This window comes from Chiloscyllium plagiosum, chromosome 25, assembly GCF_004010195.1.
Source record: "Chiloscyllium plagiosum isolate BGI_BamShark_2017 chromosome 25, ASM401019v2, whole genome shotgun sequence".
Lineage (NCBI taxonomy): Eukaryota > Metazoa > Chordata > Chondrichthyes > Orectolobiformes > Hemiscylliidae > Chiloscyllium > Chiloscyllium plagiosum.
In genome coordinates this window covers 48,768,272-48,790,596 of record NC_057734.1, presented here as the reverse complement: position 1 = coordinate 48,790,596, position 22,325 = coordinate 48,768,272, and the positions used below count along the sequence as shown (strand labels likewise).

The following is a 22,325-nucleotide window of genomic DNA, read 5'->3' as shown; positions in this document are numbered from 1 at the left end:
AAATAAAATGGAAAATGTCAAAAACCTAGACTTCGGTATCTATGCTGTACGCCTACTTAGGCACATACATTATTCATATACATTGAAAACATCACCACCACATGCACTGGTATGTTTTTTTTTTATAAAGGCAGGTACTTTTCTGGACCCAGTAGCCAAATTCCTGCTAAAACCTGGACAACAATGGCCAACCTGGTCAGCGGCAGCAAGCAGAGGAGCTACAGGTTTGCAGTTGTCACAGTAACCTGTGTTGACAGGGGATCTATACAAACATACTAGTTCATTTTCAAATCTGGAATGCACAAGCCCGAAATGTAGAATGTCTCCCTTGTTGAATGGAACATACACTCATAAGGCGGCAATGGTAACACTTGGTAATCTATTTTAAAATTACAACAATATTTTTGTACTAGTACTGTAACAAATCACAATGACCAGAAAATTTCCAGTTTATTCCAAGATAATGAGGAGTGAAACATTCTCTACCTGCCCAAGTCTACTGGTTTCTCTACTGTCCAGCACTCAACAATACAAGTTCACAGACAGTTCTTGAGACTTCAATTATATCAGAAAACATTTATTGCATTGTTTAGCACGTTTGCCTTTAGAGCTCAGATCTGAGTATAAGTGTTGAGACATCATGTTCAGGTTGTACAGGATGCTGGAGAGGCCACACTTGCAGTAGTGTGTGCAGTTCTGGTCACCCTGCTATAGGAAAGATTTTATTAATTTGGGAATGGTTCACAAAAGATTTACCAGGATGGTGCTAGGAATGGAGGGCTCGAGTTGTAAAATAGGCTGGGACTTTTTTCACCGGATCATAGGATTTGATGGGTGACCTTATTGAGGTTTATAAGATCATAAGGGGTATGGATAAGGTGAATGGCAAGTGTCTTTACCCAAAGAGTGGGGGAGTTCAAAACTCAAGACCATATCTTTAAGGTGAGAAGAACGTTTTTATAGATATGAGGGGCAACCTTTTTACACAGAGAGAGGTCCATGTGTAGAACATTTGGATAAACACATGAATAGGACAGGTTTGGAGGGATATGGGCCAAACACAGGCCTGTAGGACTAGTTTAGTTTAAGAATATGGTTGGTGTGGACTAGTTAGACCAAAGAATCCATTTCCATGCTGTATGATACTATTTTTCATTGCAGAATCTATTTTCAAAAAGAAAGTCCCTCACATACCCAGATTAATTATCACTGTCGTGGTGAGATGAGTCACTGAATTGTTTCACGTAGCTCATCACAAAGCTTAAATCATATGGCAATCAGATCTGTGTCCTTTTAATTCAAGTAGGTTTCTTTACCAGTGAGTAAAAGCTTCTGGATTAACAACTGTTTATTATAAGACGTTGCTGTTAACTCAAACTGTGTAGCGACTTTACAAGCTCAAGAATGACCTACGTCAAAGAAAGGTAAAAGGCTAAGGAACATCTAACATAAAGAAACACAAGACTGCATTAGTTACTACAGCACAAACAAATTTTGTTACAGTGTGATGTTTACAATGATATCTATACAGTATTTGGAAAGCTATCAAATCTTTTTGCCTGTACATTGCTGTGTTGTATTAAATTCCTTCCACTGAGCAGAAATAGGGGGAAAAAGCCACTTCATCTCAAACAGAGCACAGGCACAGAGATCAACTAGTTCTGAAGAAGTCATACTGTTCTTGAAATTTTAACTCTAATCCCCATAGGTGCTGCCCAAACTGAGTTTCTGTTTTTACTTCCGATTTCCAGTAACCACAGTATTTTGCTTTTATTTCACCAGTAAGAGGTTAGGTTCATTCAAAATAAAAATCATTTCCCACAGGTCACAGTTCTTTTAATCAGATTTCTGAATCAAATTCCAATTGCAACAGTACTTAGCCAAATTCCAATATGATACATTATGTCACAAAAATATCACATCTATATTTTTGCATCACACAGTGACCATTATGCTCCATTACCCCAGTGTATTTACTTAAAAGTAAATACCAGCATATATTAAATGTTTTGATAATTTGGTAAAAAGAAGTCAACAAGTCACAAATTTCCCTTCTTCCATTTGTTCTCATGCCTAGTCAGCAGTTTACCATCTGAGCCTATGTACAAGGAACAAGAGTAGGCCACTCAGCCCTTCAAGCCTGCTCCACTACACAATAGGATCACGGCTGATTTGATTTTAACCTCAACTCAACATTGCTGCATATCCCCAATAATCTTTCATCCCCTTGGTAATCAAGGACCCAATAGCTCTGTCTTAAAAATATTTAAAGATTCTGCATCCACTGCCTTCTAAGGAAGTCATGACTTGGAGGTGCCAGTGTTGCACTGGGGTGTACAAAGTTTAAATCACCCAACACCAGGTTATAGTCCAACAGGTTTATTTAGAAGCACTAGCTTTCGGAGCGCTGCTCCTTCATCAGGTGGTTATGGAGTATAAGATCATATGACAGAATTTATAACAAAATAATAGTGTGATGCCAATGAAATAATATATCATTTCAGTGGCATCACACTGTATTCTTTTGCTAAAAGTTCTGTGCCGTACAATCTTATACTCCATAACCACCTGAAGGAGCAGCGCTCCAAAAGCTAGTGCTTCTAAATAAACCTGTTGGACTATAACCTAGTCTAGAGCGATTTTTAACTTCTAAGGAAGGGAATTCCAAAGATTCATATCTCTATACATTCTTCACCAACCCTCTCCAATATATAGACATCATTGCACATTTATCCCTGCATCTACTATTACTCTCATAATTCAAGACTCAGCCTGTGTTTGACATCTAAGGTGCAACCACAAGACTACATAAGACCAAAGTCAAGCACCTGTTGACAACTCAGACCTTTGACACTCTTTATTTGTATTTTATCAATTCCTTGTTTCTGGTCCCAACAGGAAAATAAGAAAATACAGATGGAGACAGAAATACAAAAGAGTGTAAGGTGAATTCAGACAATTATGGAGAACAGCAGAGCAAGGGATTATGCTTTTAACTCTCTAGAGCAGACATGTGGCTTCTATAGCCAGACATCTGTACATATTACACACGTGGTTAATTAATCCCTCAAACAAAGGTGCCCAGACAATTAACAATCATTCCTAACAGCACAATGCCACATGGACTACAGTGGTTCATACAACGTAGAACATTACAGCATAGTACAGACCCTTCGGCACTTGATGTTGGGCCAACCTGTGGAACCAATCTTAAACCCATCTAACCTACACTATTCCATTTTTGTCATGTGTTTATCCAGTGACCATTTAAAGACCCTTAAAGTTGGCGAGTCTACTACTGCTGCAGGCAGTGCGTTCCACACCCCTTACTCGTCTAAGTAAAGAAACTGCCTCTGACATCTATCCTATACCTATCTCCCATCAAGTTAAAGTTATGTCCCCTCGTGCAAGCCATTGCCATCAAAGGAAAAAGACTCTCACTGTCCACCGATCTAACCCTCTGACTATCTTATATGTTCAAGGCAGCAGCTCGTCACCCCCTTTTCAGGGTCAGTTAGGAATGCACAATGTTGCCTTAGTTAGTGATGCCCACAGCCCATGACTTTTGTTTTCGTTTTTAAATCTTTGACCTAGTTATTTTATATGCAAGTTGCCACAAGGGTCCAATGTGATTTTCTGGAGTCAGAGAATACCTCAGTATCACAATTGAAGCTATAACAAAGTCCAACCTCATTTATAAGATTTATAATGAAACAAAAACCAAAAGAAGTGTGCAAACAAATACTTACCTTGCACTCTGCTTTAAATTGACTTGAAAATAGACAGCCTTTAAAGGTTATATTTCTGGCTGGCTTCTACTCCACAGAGATCTACTTAAGCCATTCAATATTAAAAAATGGTGAAGGAAAGATAACTTGTGAACCAAAGGAAAACCTGAGCACACTTATAACATTCAACTGGTTCTCCAAGGCAAAGTACAACAAAGAAGTTAAACCAAATGACAGAAATTACTTTTTGTTTCAAGCCATCCTATGCTGGATTACCCCATACAATTAATGTGTTTCTATTTACCCAGTCTGAAAAAACAGTAGACATTCATTGTTTCCGGTGAGAAAACATTGTGACGTCTTGGAGTTTCTAGATCAAATAGCCATCATTCTTCAGGATGTTGCCTGGAATGGAGAATAGGTCGTACGAGGATAGGTTGAGAGTGCTAGGCCTTTTCTCGTTGGAACGGCGAAGGATGAGGGGTGACTTGATAGAGGTTTATAAGATGATCAGAGGAATAGATAGAGTAGATAGTCAGAAATTTTTTCCCCGGGTACAACAAGTGTTACAAGGAGACATAAATTTAAGGAGAAGGGTGGAAGGTATAGGGGAGATGTCAGGGGTGGGTTCTTTACCCAGAGAGTGGTGGGGGCATGGAATGCGCTGCCTGTGGGAGTGGCAGAGTCAGAATCATTGGTGACCTTTAAGCGGCAATTGGATAAGTACATGGATGGGTGCTTAAGCTAGGACAAATGTTCGGCACAACATAGTGGGCCGAAGGGCCTGTTCTGTGCTGTATTGTTCTATGTTCTATGTTACAAATTCGACTAACGTGCATTCAAAGTAATGACATAGTTTTCACACTACAGATACAAGTGCTTTCACTGGACATATGGCTGGCTGAAGCCCATTTTAAACATACAATAATGCTCTGTCTAAAATAACACTTGGAAAATTTATATGAAATTTATGGTTTGAAGAAAGATGGAGCATTACTTCCATCTTGGGTAAACAATGAAAGGGTTAGGTAAAATACAAGAAAGGAGAGAGAGGATGGCAGCTTGTTTGATGGGGCACCATTGAACTGGAACTCTCAAATCTCCAAGCCACCTGAAAGAAATGCCTAGAGGGCATTTTCAAGGTAAGAACATAAGAAATAGGAGCAGGAATAGGGCATTTGACTCAAACTTATCCCTGCTGTTCAACAAGATTACAGCTGATCTGCCTCAGGCCTCAATTCCTCTTTCATTCCAGCTCCAAGCCCTCAATTCTCTGATATTTCAAAAAGCTACCTACCTCCTTGAAATAACTTCAGCGATCTAGCCTCCACAATTCTCGGAGGAAGAAGATTCCAATTATTCATTACCTTCCATGAGAGGAAATTCCTTCATGTCTCAGTTTTAAATAAGTTTCCCCTCATTCTGGATGTATGTTCCTTAGTTTGCGATGCCCCCACTCATGGAAACATTTTCTCAACATCTACTCTGTCAAGTTCCTTCAGAATCTTCTATGCTTCAATAAAACCATCCCTCTTCTTCTAAACACTAATGAATGAAGGTATAACCTGTACTTAATAAATCAAACACTTCCTCTCAGGAGTCAGCCTAGTGATTCTCTTTTGAACAGTCTTCAATACTAATATATCGTTACTTAAGTACAGAGTCCAAAAGTGTATGCTACCCCAGGTACATCTCACCAAACTATACAATTGTAACAAAACTTTCCTATTTTAAAATGCCAACCAACTAGCAATAAAGACCAGACCCTAAACCTCATCTGCCAGGTTTTTGACCACTCATTCAAATTATCTATATTCCCATTGCAGATTCTTTGTGTCTTCATCAAACCATGTCCCTCCCTCTATTTTCATATCGCCAGCAAATTTGGATTCATTACTCTCTGCCACGTCATTAATATAGATAGTAAATAACTGAGCACCTAGGACCCACGTGGGGCACTCCCCTAGTTACATCCTTCCAACTTTACAAAGAACCATTATTCTGAGCTCTGTCTTCTGTATGTTAACCAAGCTTCAATCCACGCGAATGCATTAGCCCCAATACTGTGAGGTCCAATTTTGTGCAATTTACTTTTACATGGCACCTTATTGAATACCTTTTGGAAACTGAAATACAGCACAGCTGCTGATTCCCCTTTATTAACTCTGTTTGTTCTATCCTTAAGGAGTTCTACCAATTTTTAAAATTCATTTGTGGGATGTTGGCTTTGCTGACTGGCCAGCATTTATTGCCTGTCCCTAGTTGCCCTTGAGAAGGTCGTGGTGAGTTGCCTTCTTGAACCCATCTGCTGTGGGTTGACTCTCAATGCCCTCAGGGAGGGAATTCCAGGATTTTGACCCAATGACAGTGAAGGAATGGCGATATATTTCCAAGTCAGGATGGTGAGTGGCTCAGAGGGGAGTTTGAGGTGGTGGTGTTCCCATATAACTGCTGCCATTGTCCTTCCAGATGAAAGTGATCGTGTGTTTGGAAGGTTCTGTCTGAGGATCTTCAGGGAATTTGTCAAACATTGGTTTCCTCTCACAAAAGCATGATGGCTGTTTGATTACGTTAAGCAAGACAGAGGCATGATAGAAATGGGAAGCCTTCTGTGTCATCTAATTGTTCATTACCCAGAAATTACAAATGTTGCAGAAACCATAGAAAAAACTAGCCTTGTTTAGTTCCCATCCTTGCCTCAACTCAAGAAATAAATGTGGAACATTGATGAGAAACAAAGTACCCATATCAGTTCAGCATGGATTCTGTATTCCATCCCTCAAACCAACTGTAGATTATACCTCAGGTGGGGGCAAGAGATTTTATGAGGATAAGGTATAGTTCTGCCAGATTTGCAATTTATAAGTCAATGGTCACTAAACAAATCCTAGAGAAAAACAGGTGAATTTTACCAGAGACAGACATAAAATAAAGGGGATTATTGTAATGGAGTATGGCTGATGTTGATCAGCTACTGGTCAGTACTATGTTGAGGAAGGTCCAAGCTTTTACAGTGCATCTCGGAAGCTGAAAGACAATTGAATGAACAGGGACAATACAATGAACAGAGACAAATGATAGAGCTAATCCAAATGTTACAGGATGAATTGAGATTTTTAACATGGAAATTCCAAGATAAATCATTAGAACACATCTACTTCCTGCTGACCTAATGCTGAGGGAAGGTGCTATTCACTTCATGCCTTTTCTCTGAAGCCTCTATGTCACGATTAATAAAAGGTACTAATTCAATTCGCACTTAAAAATATTGATGATCTACTTTTCAGCAATATTTTCATTCCTTCAGCACACCACAGAATCTGCCAAAGCTCGATCTTCTTTTTGGGGAGCCACACACTAGTGTACTCTGAATGGGTCCACGATTTTACAGGTGAAGGTTTAGCATATAGTCTCCCACTTATCTGCTATCTCAAGCTACAAAATCTTAACATGTTTGTCTTGATCCGGAGTCAAATTGAAACAGAGCAGTAAAATCTTAATTTCAAAACTCCAAATTGTTTCACAGAAGGGTCATCAAACAACATCTCACATAGAAACACATAAGGTGATATTATACCAGGTAAAGGATTATCCAGGGAAAAATGACAATAACACACAAGAATTTCACATTCAATAGGAAGGCAAGAAATTAGAGTCCCACACTAGTGTTCTGGTGTTAAACAAAGGTAATTACATAGGCATTAGAATAGATCTGGCCGTAGCGGATTGGACAGAGTGACTGAAACGTGGGAAAATTGATGAGCAATGGCAGCTGTTAAAGGAGATACTCAATTGCCGCCTAAAATATCTTCCAGAAAGGAAGAAAGGTTTTAAGAAAGGAAAAAAAAGTCCATAGCTAAGCAAGGAAATGAACGATAATACAAAGACAAAAACTAAAGCATACCATATTACAAAGGCAATCGGCAAGGTGAAAGATTGGGAAACTTTTAAAGACACCAAAAGGTCACAAGAAAAACCATAAAAGGAGCAAAGGTAAACTATGAAAGAAAACTAGCACAAAATATAAAAGCAGATATCGAAAGCTTCTATAATTATATGAAAGAGAAGAGATAGCTACAATGAATGCTGGCACCTTGGAAGATGAGACTGGGGAATGAATAGTGTAGAACACAGAAATGGCAAAGTCGCTAAACGAATATTTTGCTTTAGCTCTCACTAGTGGAGGACACTAACACCATCCCAATAGTAACAGGTAAATGCAGAGGTTATAGAAAGGGAGGAACTTAGGACAACCACCAGCACTAGGGAAAAAAGTACTGAGCAAACTACTGGGATTGAGGGCAGACAAATCCCCAGGGTCTGACGGCCTACATCTCAGGGTCTTAAACAAAATGGCAGCAGAGATAGTGGATTTACTGGTTATAATATTGCAAATTTCCCTGGATGTGGGTAAGTGGATTGTAAAAATGCTAACATAAAATCCTTCATCAAAAATAGAGGGAGGTAGAAATTAGAAGAATACAGATCAGTTAGTTTAACATTTGTCATTGGGAAATCCATTATTAAGGAAGTAATAACAGGACATTTGGAAAATTGAAATGCATCCATCAGAGTTAGCATAGTTTTATGAAAGTCAAATCATATTTGACTAGTTCACTATAGTTCTTTGAAGATGTAACAAGCAATTTAAATATGGGGACCCTTTAGATGTAATATAACTGTACATGCAAAAACCAGTTGATACAGTGCCACACAAAAGGTCAATATACAAAGTAAGATCAACAGGGTGAGGGTTAATATGTTTTCTTGGATAGAGGATTGGCTAACCAACAGAAAGCAGAGAGCGGGATAAATAAGTCTTTTTCTGATTGACGAGATGTAACTAGTGGGGTACCACAGGGTTCAGTCCTTGGGATCCAACTATTTACATTCTATATTAATGTTTTGGATGTAGGGATATACACCAAATTTGCAGATGATGCTGGAATAGGTGGAGAAGTAAGTAACATTGAAGAAATAAGAAATTTACAAATGGACATGGATAGGTTAGGTGAACAAACCAAAATTTGGCAGGTGGAGTTTAGTGTGAATAAATGTGAGGTTGTCTTTCTATTCCTTTGACCAAAAGGAGATAAACTTATTCTGTGGTTCGAGGAATAAAAAGGTAAAATATCTAAATGGAAAGAAACTTCAGAGTGCTTTGGTGTAGATGGATCTGGGAGACCTTGTGCATGAATCACAAAAAGCTAGTATGCAGGTAGTAAGGAACATTAATGGTATTTATTGCTAATGGGAGAGAGTATGAAAATAGGGAAATGTTGCCGCAACTGTACAAGGCATTAGTAAGGCCCACCTGGAGTATTGTGCAAAGTCTTAGTCTCTTTACTCAAAGAGGGATGTAGTTATAATGGAGGCAATTCAAAGGAGCCTGACAAGATTGATTCCAGAGATATGAGGGGTTTGTCTTACAGAGAGAGATTGAACAGGTTTTGCCTGTACCCTCTGGAGTTTAGAAAAATAAGAGATGACCTAATTGAGATACATATAATGCTAAAGGGAGGGGGAAAGTAGGCGTAGAGAGTATGTTTTCCCTCATGGCAATCTAGAATGTGCTATCATAGATTTAAGACAAAGAGTAGCAAATTTAAAACAGAGATGAGGAGAAATTATTTCTGTCAAAGGGTCATGAATCTATGGAATCCACAATGCCAGACTGCAGTAGATGCTGGGGCATTGAGTTGATTTAAGGCAGAAATAGACAGACTTTTAATTAGCAATGAAGGGTTAGGGAGCGTGGGCAGGAAAGTTGAGTTGAAGATGACATGACAGCAGGCTCGAGAGGCTGAATTGCCTACATCTGCTCGTAGTTTTTATGTCCTCATGTAACTAAAGGCTGGGCAGAGGGGTAGGTTTTAACAAAGTGGAGTGAGAGGTGGTACAGGTGGAAGATGTTCAAACCTATGCAATGAGGCTAAAAGAATGATTAAAATCAGAGATGCCTACGAAATTGGAATTAGCCAGTATAGGTTGAGGAGTGTGTGGGTGTGATTACAGTTGCTGGGGCAGAGTATTGAATCATAGCACCCCTACAGTGCAATTAGAGGCCATTCAGCCCATTGACTTTGCAATGACCTTCCAAAGAGCATCCCACCTATCACCATGGCCCCACATTTCCCATGGCCAATCCACCTAACCTGCACATCTTTGGACTGTGGGAGGAAACCAGAGCACCTAGTGGAAACCAGAGCACCTAGTAGAAACCCACACAGATAAATGTCAAAAATTAAAACGCCCAAGCAGATAGTAATCTCTCTTTCATCATTAACCAGTAGTGTATAACCAATCAGGGCCAACTCAGGAGGTGTGCTAAGAATATAAACTGCCAGAATGGTTCTGGCATATAAACCATCATGTACAGCAGTCTGATTTGGATAGTAACGTTTATAATTGCACGAGGATTACTCCATATAGTAGCTTTGCAATATCGTCAACTGGAGTCTGACTGATATGTACAGACTCTAGTCATGAAATGGCCTTTAAACTGCCCCTGGGCTCCGCCTACAAAAATGAACTCGTGAAGAACTAAACTGAAGTCACATTTGGGAATGTGAAATAAAGACAGTAACAGGTGGGAAAAGGTCAACAGGTCCGGCAACATCTATGGGAGAGATACACAGTACATATCAAGTTGATGACCTTGCATAAAAACATTTCTGACAAAAAAAGCGCTGGCTCATTAATTTTCTCTCTCTTCACGGGCATCGTCAGACTTGCTGAGTATTTCCAGGATTTTCAGTGTTTTATTTCCGATCTCCTCCATCCTTAGTATTTTGCTCTTGTCCCAGTCAGGAACTACTGGCCTAATTGGTAAAATCTCAAAATAGGTCATCAAGAGGAAATCCCCTGATTATTCCAAACAAAATCAGGAGACAAAAGATCATGAATCTGAATGGAAATGAGCTCTAAATTAATTTCAAAATAGCAGTTGGCACCGAGAATCAAATGTTTCCCCCTCAGAGGGCTCTTTGAGATTTTCTCAAGGCCTGTTGTAATTGGTTTTCAGGGTCTTTTATTCGCCCATTCTCACTCACTCACTTCTTTATTAGCTGACGCAGTCAGTCATGCAGTAACATCACCTTCTGTATTTGTTATTTTTTTTAAAAAAAGATTTCTTTCATTAGATATATAAGACGGCACAAAGCCTAACTATGTGGGTAGGCATATCTGTGTGCATGAGGAGAAAGTGAGGTCTGCAGATGCTGGAGATCAGAGATGGAAATGTGTTGCTGGAAAAGCGCAGCAGGTCAGGCAGCATCTAGGGAACAGGAGAATCGACGTTTCGGGCATTAGCCCTTCTTCAGGAATCCTGAATCCCGAAACGTCGATTCTCCTGTTCCCTAGATGCTGCCTGACCTGCTGCGCTTTTCCAGCAACACATTTCCATATCTGTGTGCATGGGTGTACGTACAAAACAAAACTAAATGTTTTACCTTGAAATCTGCGAGCCAAGACCTAATATTCTGTTGCCTATAAATTCCTTTTATAAACAAAGTGAGTTTATTAGAAAACATATCTTGTACTCCCTTTCCAGATTTAAAGTTTAACTACTTGACACAAAGTAGCTCACTGGAAGTTAGTCCCACATCTGAGGGTCCTTTTAGACATGAACTCCAAGCTGCAAATCTCCAGCACTTTTTGATTTTACTCAGTCAGTTTGAAGTTTCTCACTACATAATATTTCTGTGTGAAGTGAGTGCTGAAATACACTTCAGAATATGGACACTCAAGAGTGCTACTGTACAACAAAGGGATTAGTTGTCATTGTCACAGAGGATCAATAGTTTCATGGGCTGTTCTCTCATTAGAAAAAGTCAATTGGTGCTGGAAATTCAACTGGACCGTTGGCATTATTCTGCATTACAAACCAGCTATCCAACCATCTGAGCTAACCAGCCAGCTGAACAAGGGGAATAGATGCAAGTTAATGCTGTAGCACCATTAGATGATGAACGGCACCAAATTCAGACTCAAAAATAGTCATGAACCGGTACTTCTGCAAATATCCTTCATTTCTTACCTTCCTTCAAATATAAATCCTACAAATTCATCTGGGCTCTGCCACTGCGCACTGTCTGTGCGGATAGACGATGGATCAGGGCACGAGGCTGAGCAGTGGCTCTTCTAAGCCCTGCTCCCAGCATCATTACTGCATCTCCAGACACCTTTATCCTCCTCTTTTTGTCCCCTTGAGCTTCTTCTCCTCAGCTTCCCTAAACACCATTGATAATGACATAACTAAAAGTCGTCTACAAGGCAGACGCAAGACTCAAAAGAATGACTGCCCCAGCTCCTCCAATCACAAGTTCCCTCCGACCCCCTCTTGCTGTTCCTCTAGTTATAAATTCTGTCTCTGAAGGAGCATCAAGAGTGGGAGAAAAGAAATCCATGAGTGGAGAAGCTGGTGCAGTAATTATGGGCGTGCCAGAATTGGTAATTGGAGAAGTAGCTCCCTCACAAACGCTGTTTCACCTGTGGTCACTACACCTCCAATAAAAATACACCTTGCTTTGATTTGTAATAGGCTATTGTTTTTTTGATTTTGTTTTAAATCAACCTGGTAAGAAATGTTATGACACTTTTTGGAGCATTGGGACTTGAACCCAGGCCTTCTTGCCCAGAAGTACCACAAGATTCCTTGTCACAGGCTATTTGTGGGGCTTCAAGAATAAGTTCACCTGCTGCCTGCGTATTTTGAACCCTGACTGGCATTCTAATGAAAGACAAAGGAGTATAGAAACTCCCAATGGTTTCCACTTAGATACCAATCTGAAAGAAGGGCTAGGAATTCTTTGAAGCTCTCATGCATTTATGATTGAATCAGTCCAGTAGATCTCAAATAGGCCAGATTTGGCAATTTGCAATGCACTTTAAATGTGCAACAGTGTGCAATCATTAGCAAGTATCTCCCTTTGACCTGATGGTGAGGAAAGGCATTGATGAAGCAGCTGCAAATGGTTAAAGCCTGGGACACTCCTGCAGCGATGTTCTAGGGTTGAAAAATGGCTAGGTTCTCACAACCACAACCACCTTACCTGTTTCTGGCTATGATTCCAATCAGTGAAGGATCTTACCACAATTTCCTTACTATCATTCTGTCATTCTGTTAAGTCTGTGCCTGACAAGGCTTCTTGAGGTGGGATGTTCCAGTGAAGATCACACCAAGGCTCTCCTTTCTACTCCAACCCCGTTGAGATAAAGGATTGAGATTCAGCCTATCGAGTCCACATTGACCCTCCAAAGAGTAGCCACCCAGACCCACCGCTCTACCCTATCCCTGTAAACCTGCATTTCCCAGGGCTAACCTCTTTAGCCTGTACATCTCAGGACACTATGGGTATTTTGAAACAGCCAATCCACATAACCTGCACACTTTTGGACTATGGGAGGAAACCAGAGCACCCAGAGGAAACCCATGCAAACACTGGAAGAACATGCAAACTCCACACAGACAGTCACCCGAGGATAGAAGCGAATCCAGGTTTTTGGCACAGTAAGTCAGCAGTGCTAACCACTGAGACACCATGCCACCCCTATCTTTCCTAATTTCACATCATCTGCAAACTTAGTTGTAACACTCACTACTAACAAATATGGTGCAATGTTGTGGTCCCAGAGTAGTTCCGAAACAGCTGAGGTTTACATTTTCATAGTGAGTACTTAGTAAAAACTGAGGGAAAGCATACACATTATACAACAATATCTTGCCAATATGTTTATAAACAAGCTTAGGAAAAACAGTTTTTAAATTCTCTCAAGGTGACAAAGCAGTAGCATTTTCCCCACAGAGGCAGATTGCTTTCAGTGAGATTAGTCCATTTTCATATATGCTAATGTCCCAGAATATGTATTCTTCACATAAAACCAACATGAAATGTACTTACTTCCTGGAATATTTCTGCACAAATACACAGCATAGTCATCCTGCCATCCTAGCTGCAGAGGGCAAAATCTCCTGCTATTCTGCCTGATGGGGAAATAGTCAGCATATCAACCCCGACTCTCCTTTTTCAACATCATCAGGCACCCTCAGCAGGAGCCCAGGCTCCCTGCTCCACCTTTCTTTCATCTTGATGCAACATGAAGATTGTTTAAGAAGTTACACGTACACAGATACATTCTTGCACTGTGCCACCATAGTGCGAAACCACACGGCAAAGCAACATGATAAACTGAGCTGTTATTTACAATGATTCACAGCAGAATTCGCCGTCAAGTGTATTTGTGCCAGCAGCTTAAAACTGGGATACTTTACGAGGAACAATCTGTAGATTTCAGTTTTGAGGTTAGAACTGTTTAGTGCAGCGCTTAACGGAACATCATTTCAAAACGATTGATTAAATATTTCTCTTAAGAACTAAGTTGTAAAACATAAAAACGGTACTATACCTGTTTAATCAGCATGTAGGTCTCCGACATGATCTTTTCAATCTTTCCCAAATCAACAGTCATAACTTTCTGACCTTGCTGCCAGACCCTGTATGCATCCAACAGCAATGTTTTCCCAGATTCTGTGTCATCTATCAATTTTCTCTTCCTGCTCGTTTTCCTGACCACCTGACTGGCCACGACATGGGACACTCCTGTTGAGACTTGCTGCTTTGAGCTTATGCTCAAATCCTCCAAAGACAGTTCGGTAGGTTTACACTCAGCACTCTTCCCCTCAGTAACCCCAACAGTTTTGCTGTGCTCTGTATCCAAACCACTGGGAGGTTTGAATGAAAATTCCAATTTTCCCTGTTCAACAGAGCTATCCAGTTCCATTGGCTCCTCTGTGCCGATGCATGCTTTGCTAATGTCACCCAATACTGGATCATTTTTATCCCCTTGTTCCATGTTCATAACCTGGGGTGACTGGCCTCTTGGGATATCCTTTACCCCATTCTCTGTGTTTCTCAAATGCCCATCAGAGTTGGTGAGTTTCTTGGTCACAACGCCCTTGTGCTCCTCAGCAGTGGGCTTGTTTGAAACATCTGTTGTCATCTCCCCCATTGGAGAGCCTGAAGATTTAGGAATCTGGTCTTCAGAAATCTAAGCAGGAAGAACAATGGAGGAAAACATTTGTTACATGGTTAACCCACAATGTGACTTTCCCTTGACACTGTTCCCTTTCTTCGGATGGCAAATAATCCTACTTCCCATCAACAAATCCATATTCTTTATTTAAACCTGCAGGCACCCATTATCTCAGGTTTCTGAAGCCTAAGAAAGACACCCCTTCTCTTTACCCTCTTTCCGGATATTAAATAATTTTATTCTATGGTTGTCAGTTTCAACGTACCTAACCCAACTAGAAACCATTATTTTCTTTGTGATATAATTGAAGCTGGCTTGTGATAGCACATGAATCCAAACAATTGTGAAAAAACAGCTAACTCGAGTCCATCAGAACCACATCTGCTCTGAACAGACTTAAAATGATCAGAAAAATGATCATCTACGGCAAATTCCCAACCAATGTTCTGCAGATTGGGGAAAGGAGGCATGGAGCCCATTGCTGGCCAGCCTCTCATATTAACCACTAGATGAAAAGGCCGTCAATTAGTAGTGTAATAATAGGCAGAATTACCCCAGATAGTTCCTTCAAGTTGTCCTCAAGCACTTTGACTGTGAAAATTAATGCCCGCTTGGCGAGCACTTGACGATCCACATCACGCAAATACTTCCTGTGAGAAAAACCAAACAGAAACACTATGACAACAGAATGCAATGCATCCAGTTAATGGAACCACAACCAATTAACTTCTACACGAACCACTTCCTCTATAACTGAAGTCAAACCTTAATTAATTTGAGAAAAGAAATAAAATCACTTCTTTCACCTAAATGTCTACAAATTATTCAGATTGTGCTTACATGCCAGTGTGAACATACTCACAAATGGACCACTGAGATTTCAAAGTTTGGAAGACCAGCTAGACGTCATCTACAGAGATTGATAGGCCATGGATATTTTATTCAGGGCATGGAGACTGGATTTAATGAATTATAACATAGTTTTAACCTTTGGGACCCAGCAATTGGTGAAAGATTATTTTCACTGCAAGTCCTGTTCATCAACCATCCTGATGCTCACTGACCTATAATGGTGCTCAGTTCACTGACACTGAAGATCAGAGCCCTTTTTCTTATTTTCAAATCCGTCCACTGGCTGCACCCTTTCCCATGTCTTTGCCCTCCAAGTCTCCAACAACACTAGTCATCAACTCCAATCTCTTTTGCATCTCCTCTTTCTTGTGTACTGTAAAATTCTATGATGCTCTTGCACTGCCATCGGTAGTGATGTCCTCTGTTGAGGCATTAACCTCGAGACTTTCTCCCTACATTTATCCACCTTTTTCTACTCCTAGAGGATCCTTGAAATTTCGGTGTTTTGACGAAGCCTTTAGTCTCTTGTCCTAATATCCTATTTATTGGGTGATTATGCTCCTGTCAAGCATCTTAGGACATGATGCTACGTTAAATGCTTTAAATGAATGCAAGTACTTGATGCTGACTATAAATACATTTATTTAAAAACAATTTCAACAGCTTCAATCTTGTCTCCTTTGTATTTGACTAAATTGCACAATTCAACACAAATTGGGTAACAGTTATGTCTCACTCAAGCTTCAAATGGAGTCTTAACACAATGTCGAGGGAATGAACTCTTTGTTACTCTGTAGTGACTACAATATTGCACACGCCATATGGCAATACATGGGAAACATTCTTCTCCTCAGCACCAAGACTTATTTCCATTAAGTTATACAAAGACATTATTTAAATTTAAATTAAATACCTCAAAACAATTCATCCCATTGCTGCCTCATGGAGAAAATCCAGCAAATGGCTCGATAATGAAAAGCTCTCAGACTGGGCTCAGTTAGATTGTGGGACAAAAGATTAAAAAGTGCAGTGTCCCTGAACTAGCGAAAAGGGAAATATCTAACTTTTGGTATACAATTTCGAGTAGGGATACAAGTATGTGGGTAGAATGGGAATAGCGGAGAATTAGTTGCTCGGGCCTTCGCCCTTCTACAGTCAGAGTCATACAGAATATAAACAGACCCTTCAGTCCAACCCATCCGTACTCACCAAATTTCCCCAAACTAAACGAAGTCCCATTTACCTGGAACTAGCTCATAGCCCTCTGAAACTTACCTATTCATGTACCAATTCAAATGTCTTTTAGATGTTGTAACTGTACCTGCAACTACCACTTCCTCTGGCAGTTCATTTCATACATGAACCACTGTGTCTGAGAAAATGTTGTCCCTCAGGTCCCTTTTAAACCTTTCCCCTCTCACCTCAAAAATATGCCCCCTAGTTTTGAACTCATCCACCCTAGGGAAAAGAATAATGCTATTCACCTTATCTATGTTCCTCATGATTTTATAAACCTCAATACGGTCACCTTACAGCCTCCTATGCTTCAGTGAAACAAGTCCCAGCCAATCCAGCCTCTTCTTATAACCAAACCTTCCATTCCCAGCAACATCCTGGTAAGTCTTTCCTGAACCCTCTCAGATTTAATAATATCCTTCCTGTAGCAGGGCAACCAGAACTATACTCCAAACGTAGCCTCATCAACATCCCCTGTCCAAATACATCTGACAGGACAGACTTCAGAAAAGTGATCATTTAGATCTTATGAATTGTAATTCAGCAAGAAGGACTACCTTAAGATGAGGAAAACTGAGACTGAGCAAGCATCTAAACTAATTAACAGTTTCATTTCTGGATGCAGGTATGCTCGCCGAACTGGAAGGTTCGTTTTCAGACATTTCATCACCATACTAGATAACATCTTCAGTGAGCCTCCAGATGAAGCACTGGTGGTGTAGCCTGCTTTCTATTTATATGTTTGGGTTTACTTGGGTTGGTGATGTCATTTCCTGTGGTGACATCATTTCTATGGTGATATCATTTCCTGTTCTTTTTCTCAGTGGGTGGTAAATGGGATCCAAGTCAATGTGTTTGTTGATAAAGTTCCGGTTGGAATGCCATGCTTCTAGGAATTCTTATGCATACCTCTGTTTGGCTTATCCTAGGATGGATGTGTTATCCCAGTCAAAGAGTCCTTCCTTATCTGTATGTAAGGATACTAGTTTCATTCCCTTAACTTTTACTTCAAGATAAAATAAGAGCATTGTAACTGTACTGTAACAAGATGGCTTGTTTACTTGAAGTTATCCACAGTGTGCTGTTACAGGGCTACTTCTTCAATCTGGTTGGGAGGGGTCAGAATACTGACCACACCTATAATGCTGCTTATATCCTGAGACTGGTCAATATGATTGTAGAACTAAACAAACTGCTTGAAGCCAGATACATAAAACCAAATAAATACAATTAATATCTATTCCAGTGGCTCAGGCCATTCTTGGATAAGCATTCCATTTTTAAAAACTTACTGTAGGTGGCTTGCATTTAAAACACCAGGTGGGTGGGCAACGTGCATTCCTGCTGGATACGTTGGGGAGATGGAGTGTGCACAACTCCAATCAACTACCAACAGTCTCACCTATGAAAACAAGCTGTGGATAGTTTTGGTTGTTGCCAGATTCACCCCCAGCCTGGTACTTTTTCTTCAATTTTAGACATCAGTGTAGAAACCAATTGTAAACACATCCCACCCTGATGTACTCAATGCTTTATGAGTTTGAGCAGAATGCCAGCAGGGGTGATGACACCTGCCCAGCCAGCCCTGGGCACACCCGCTCCCTCAGTCACTGCTGTAGACATCAGATCAGCCTTCCTGGGAGTTAACTCAAGGAAAGCGATGGGCCGGATGGTGTCCCCAGCCAAGCACTCAGATTCTGTGTGGACCAACTCATGAAGGTATTCACTGACATCTTCAGCCTCTCCTTCCTACACCTGGTTCAAGAAGACCGCCATCATTCCTGTACATGGAAGCACATGGAATGTGCCTTGATGACTACCGCCCCAGTGGCTCTGATCTCAATAATTATGAAGTGCTTCGAGGGGCTGGTGATGGTCCATATCTATTCTAGTTCCCAGCCTGTCTCGAGTCCCTACAACTTGCATACTGACATAACACTCCCACAGTGAATACTATACCCCTAGCCCTGCACTCATCCCTGGAACATCTGAACAACCAGGATACCTAAGTCAGACTACATTGACTACAGCTCTGCCTTCAACACCATTACCCCCTCCAGACTGATCTCAAAACTCCATGACTTTGGTCTAAGTTCCAACCTCTGCAGTTGGATCCTCAGCTTTCTGACCAACAGACCACAATCAGAAAAGATAGGTAACTGCAGCTCCTCCAAAATAACACTCTATACTGGAGCTCCCCAAGGATGCATCCTCAGCCCCTACTGTAATCCCTGTACACCCACATGTTGTCAAATTTCAAACAAATGCCATCTACAAGTTCAGTGATGAACCATAGCAGTGAGACGGATATCCAACAATGGCGAGTCAAAATACAGAAGGGAGATAGATGGTTTGGTGAAGTAGTGCAATGAGAACAACCTCTCTGTCAACATTCGCAAAACTAAAGAACTGATCATTGACTTTAGAAACAAAGGAGGAAAACATGCCCCCATCCAAATCAATGGAATTGAGGTTAGAGGATGGACAGCGTCCAGTTCCCAGGAGTGACAATAACCAACAACATAGATGCAACAGTCAAGAAGGCACAACAATGCCTCTTCTTCCTCAGGCAACTCAGGAAATTTGGCACATCCATAAGCATCCTCACCAACGTCTATAGATGCACCTTTGAGAGGATACTGTCCGGGTGCATGGCTTACACCTGGAATGTCGGTTCTCTTGCTCCTTGGATACTGCCTGGCTGGCTGTGCTTTTCCAGCACCACATTCTTGACTCGGGTGCACAATAGCCGGGTATGGCAAATGCTCTGCCCAGGGGTGTAAGAAATTACAGAAAATGGTTTGCACAGTCCAGACCACCATGGAAGCCAACCTTCTATCCAAGGACTCCGTTTACATGGCTTGCTGTCACAGAAAGGCTGCCAACATCAAAGACCCATCACACCCTGGCAGTCATTTCCTACCAGGCAAAAACAATAACTGCAGATGCTGGAAACCAGATTCTGGATCAGTGGTGCTGGAAGAGCACAGCAATTCAGGCAGCATCCAACGAGCAGCGAAATCGACGTTTCGAGCAAAAGCCCTTCATCAGGAATAAAAGCTTTTTCTTCCTTTTATTCCTGATGAAGGGCTTTTGCCCGAAACGTCGATTTCGCTGCTCGTTGGATACTGCCTGAATTGCTGTGCTCTTCCAGCACCACTGATCCAGAGTCATTTCCTACCACGTCTTCCATCAGGCAAAAGATACAGAAGCCTGAACACACGTAGCAGCAGGTTCAGGAACAGCTTGTTCCCAGCCGTTATTAGACTGATGAATGAACTCTAGCCTCAAATAATGCTGATCTTGCTAACGCTGATCTCACCTAGCACATGCCCTGTTCAAAGAGGCATACAGTTTACAAAGTCTTTTTGATTTGTACATCCTTGCTTACTATGATCTGCTTGTACTGCTTGCAAACAAAGCTTTTCACAGCACCTTGGTACATGTGACAATAAATAAAATCAATCAATTTCACCTTTAATGAATCCACTTGAGAACTATGTAATTTAATTGCTGTCTTGGCCCAACGGGGTGGACAAAGGTGGGGGGATCGGGAGAGAAGAATCCAAAACTATAGGGCATAGGTTTAAGGTGAGAGGGAAACGATTTAAAAGATACCTAACGAGCAACTTTTTCACACAGAGTGTGGTACGTGTATGGAATGGACTGCCAGAGGAAGTGGTGGAGGCTGGTACAATTGCAACATTCAAAAGACATCGGGATGGGTACATGAATAGGAAGGGTTTAGAGGGATACGTGCCAAATGCTGGCAAATGTGACTAGATTTATTTAAGATATCTGGTTGGCATGGACGAGTTGGATTGAAGAGTCTGTTTCTGCTGTACATTTCTAAGGCTCTAAGAGTTGTACAGGGATGCACTGAAGATATTCAGTGCACCTAAGTTACATGTGACAGATTACATGAGGAATTAACTTCAAACTGTCATATTGGTCTTTGGTGAATCTTTTTTGAATTATATATCTCATCTCTAGGTTTGAGATTAATCCCCAGGGATGCAATAGTTACTCGGAGCAAAATTTCTTTCTATCAATATCTTTAAATAATTTGATGTTGAAGTCGTTCTACTTTTAAAAATAAATCCCAAAGTCTTCAAGAAGCACCTCAATAGTTAAATGGTGGTATGAGGAGGAATAGGGCTGACTCGGAACTAAAAGGGGGAATTGCACTTGGAGCCAAGCCCACGCATGAGGTGTTAAATGACTATTTTGCGTCTGTTTTAACCAACAAAGTAGATGCTGCCAGGCATTATAGAGGAGGAAACTCAGTCATTAGAATAGTTTAAGATTGATTAAGAAGTAGATATTGCATTGGCTATTGGTACCTAGAGTTCTTAAGACATCAGGACCAGATGAGATGCATTGAAGGGATGAGAGTGCAATTTGCAGAGGCAATGGCCAATTTCATTCAATCTTCCCTAAATGTAGGTGGTGCCACATGACTGAAGAATTACAAACGTTACTGTCTTGTTCAAAAAAGGTTGTAAGGATTGACTCAGCAATTACAGACCAGTCAGTTTAACTTCAGTGGTGCATAAACTTCTTAAGCAAAACAATGATTAACTCACATGGAAAAGTGTGGATTGATTTGTAAGGGTCAACATGGATTTAAAGAAAAATTCTTTTCTACTGACTAGCAGGATTTTTTAGAAGAGGCAACAGAGAGGGTTGATGTGTTAGGCATAGACCTCCAAAGGCCGTCGATACAGTGCCACACAACAGACTTGAGGAAAATTGTAGGTCGTGGAATAAAAGGGACAGTAGTAACCGCTCACAAAATTGGCTGAGGGATAGGAAATAGAGTGTAATGGTTAATGGGTAGTTTTCACACTGAAAGATGATTGGTGGCTTCCCCAGGCTAAGTATTGGACCCTTGCTTTTCATTATATATGTAATATATCTAAATGATCTAGATCTTGGTACACACAGGACAATCTTAAAGTTCTTCTCCCAAAGGGTTGCAAATCTATGGAATTCCCTGCCCAGTGAAGCAGTTCAGGCTACCATGTTGAATGTTTTTAAGGCAAAGATACATAGATTTTTTTGAACCAGTAAAGGAATTAAGGGTTATGGTGTGCTGGTGGGTGAGTGGACCGGAGGCCTTGATCGTACTGAATGGCTGTGCAGGCTGAAGGGGCCAGATGACCTACTCCTGCTCCCATTTCTTATGTAAGACTTGGAAGAATTTTAAATTGAGGATGGCTTCGTAGAACTTCAAAAAAGACATTGACACTTTGGTGGATTGGACTGATAGGTGACAGAGGAAGTTCAGTGCAGAGAAATGAGAAGTGATGCACTTTGGTACAAAGAATATGGAAAAACAATTTTAAAAGAATTCTATTCCGCATGGTGTACAATACAGTGTCCCACCTTCTGGCGGTGTAAACATCTTTTCCCAGTGCCCCTCTGAAGCCACCGGCACTATATTTTTCTGTGCCCCACTCCATTACAGTGAAA

The 22,325-nt window shown here is 40.8% G+C and overlaps 1 protein-coding gene across 4 annotated transcripts in view; it reads right to left on the bottom strand.

The window, feature by feature from the left end:
* Positions 1-22,325, bottom strand: part of cabin1 (calcineurin binding protein 1) — a 487,520-nt gene that overhangs the window by 106,974 nt on the left and 358,221 nt on the right. For all 4 annotated transcript variants that reach the window (XM_043716137.1, XM_043716140.1, XM_043716138.1 and 1 more), the window contains 2 exons: positions 15,316-15,412; positions 14,136-14,777 (listed from right to left, as the gene is read on the bottom strand). In XM_043716137.1, the coding sequence (XP_043572072.1) occupies positions 14,136-14,777; positions 15,316-15,412 (739 nt within the window). The remainder of the gene's footprint in view (positions 1-14,135; positions 14,778-15,315; positions 15,413-22,325) is intronic.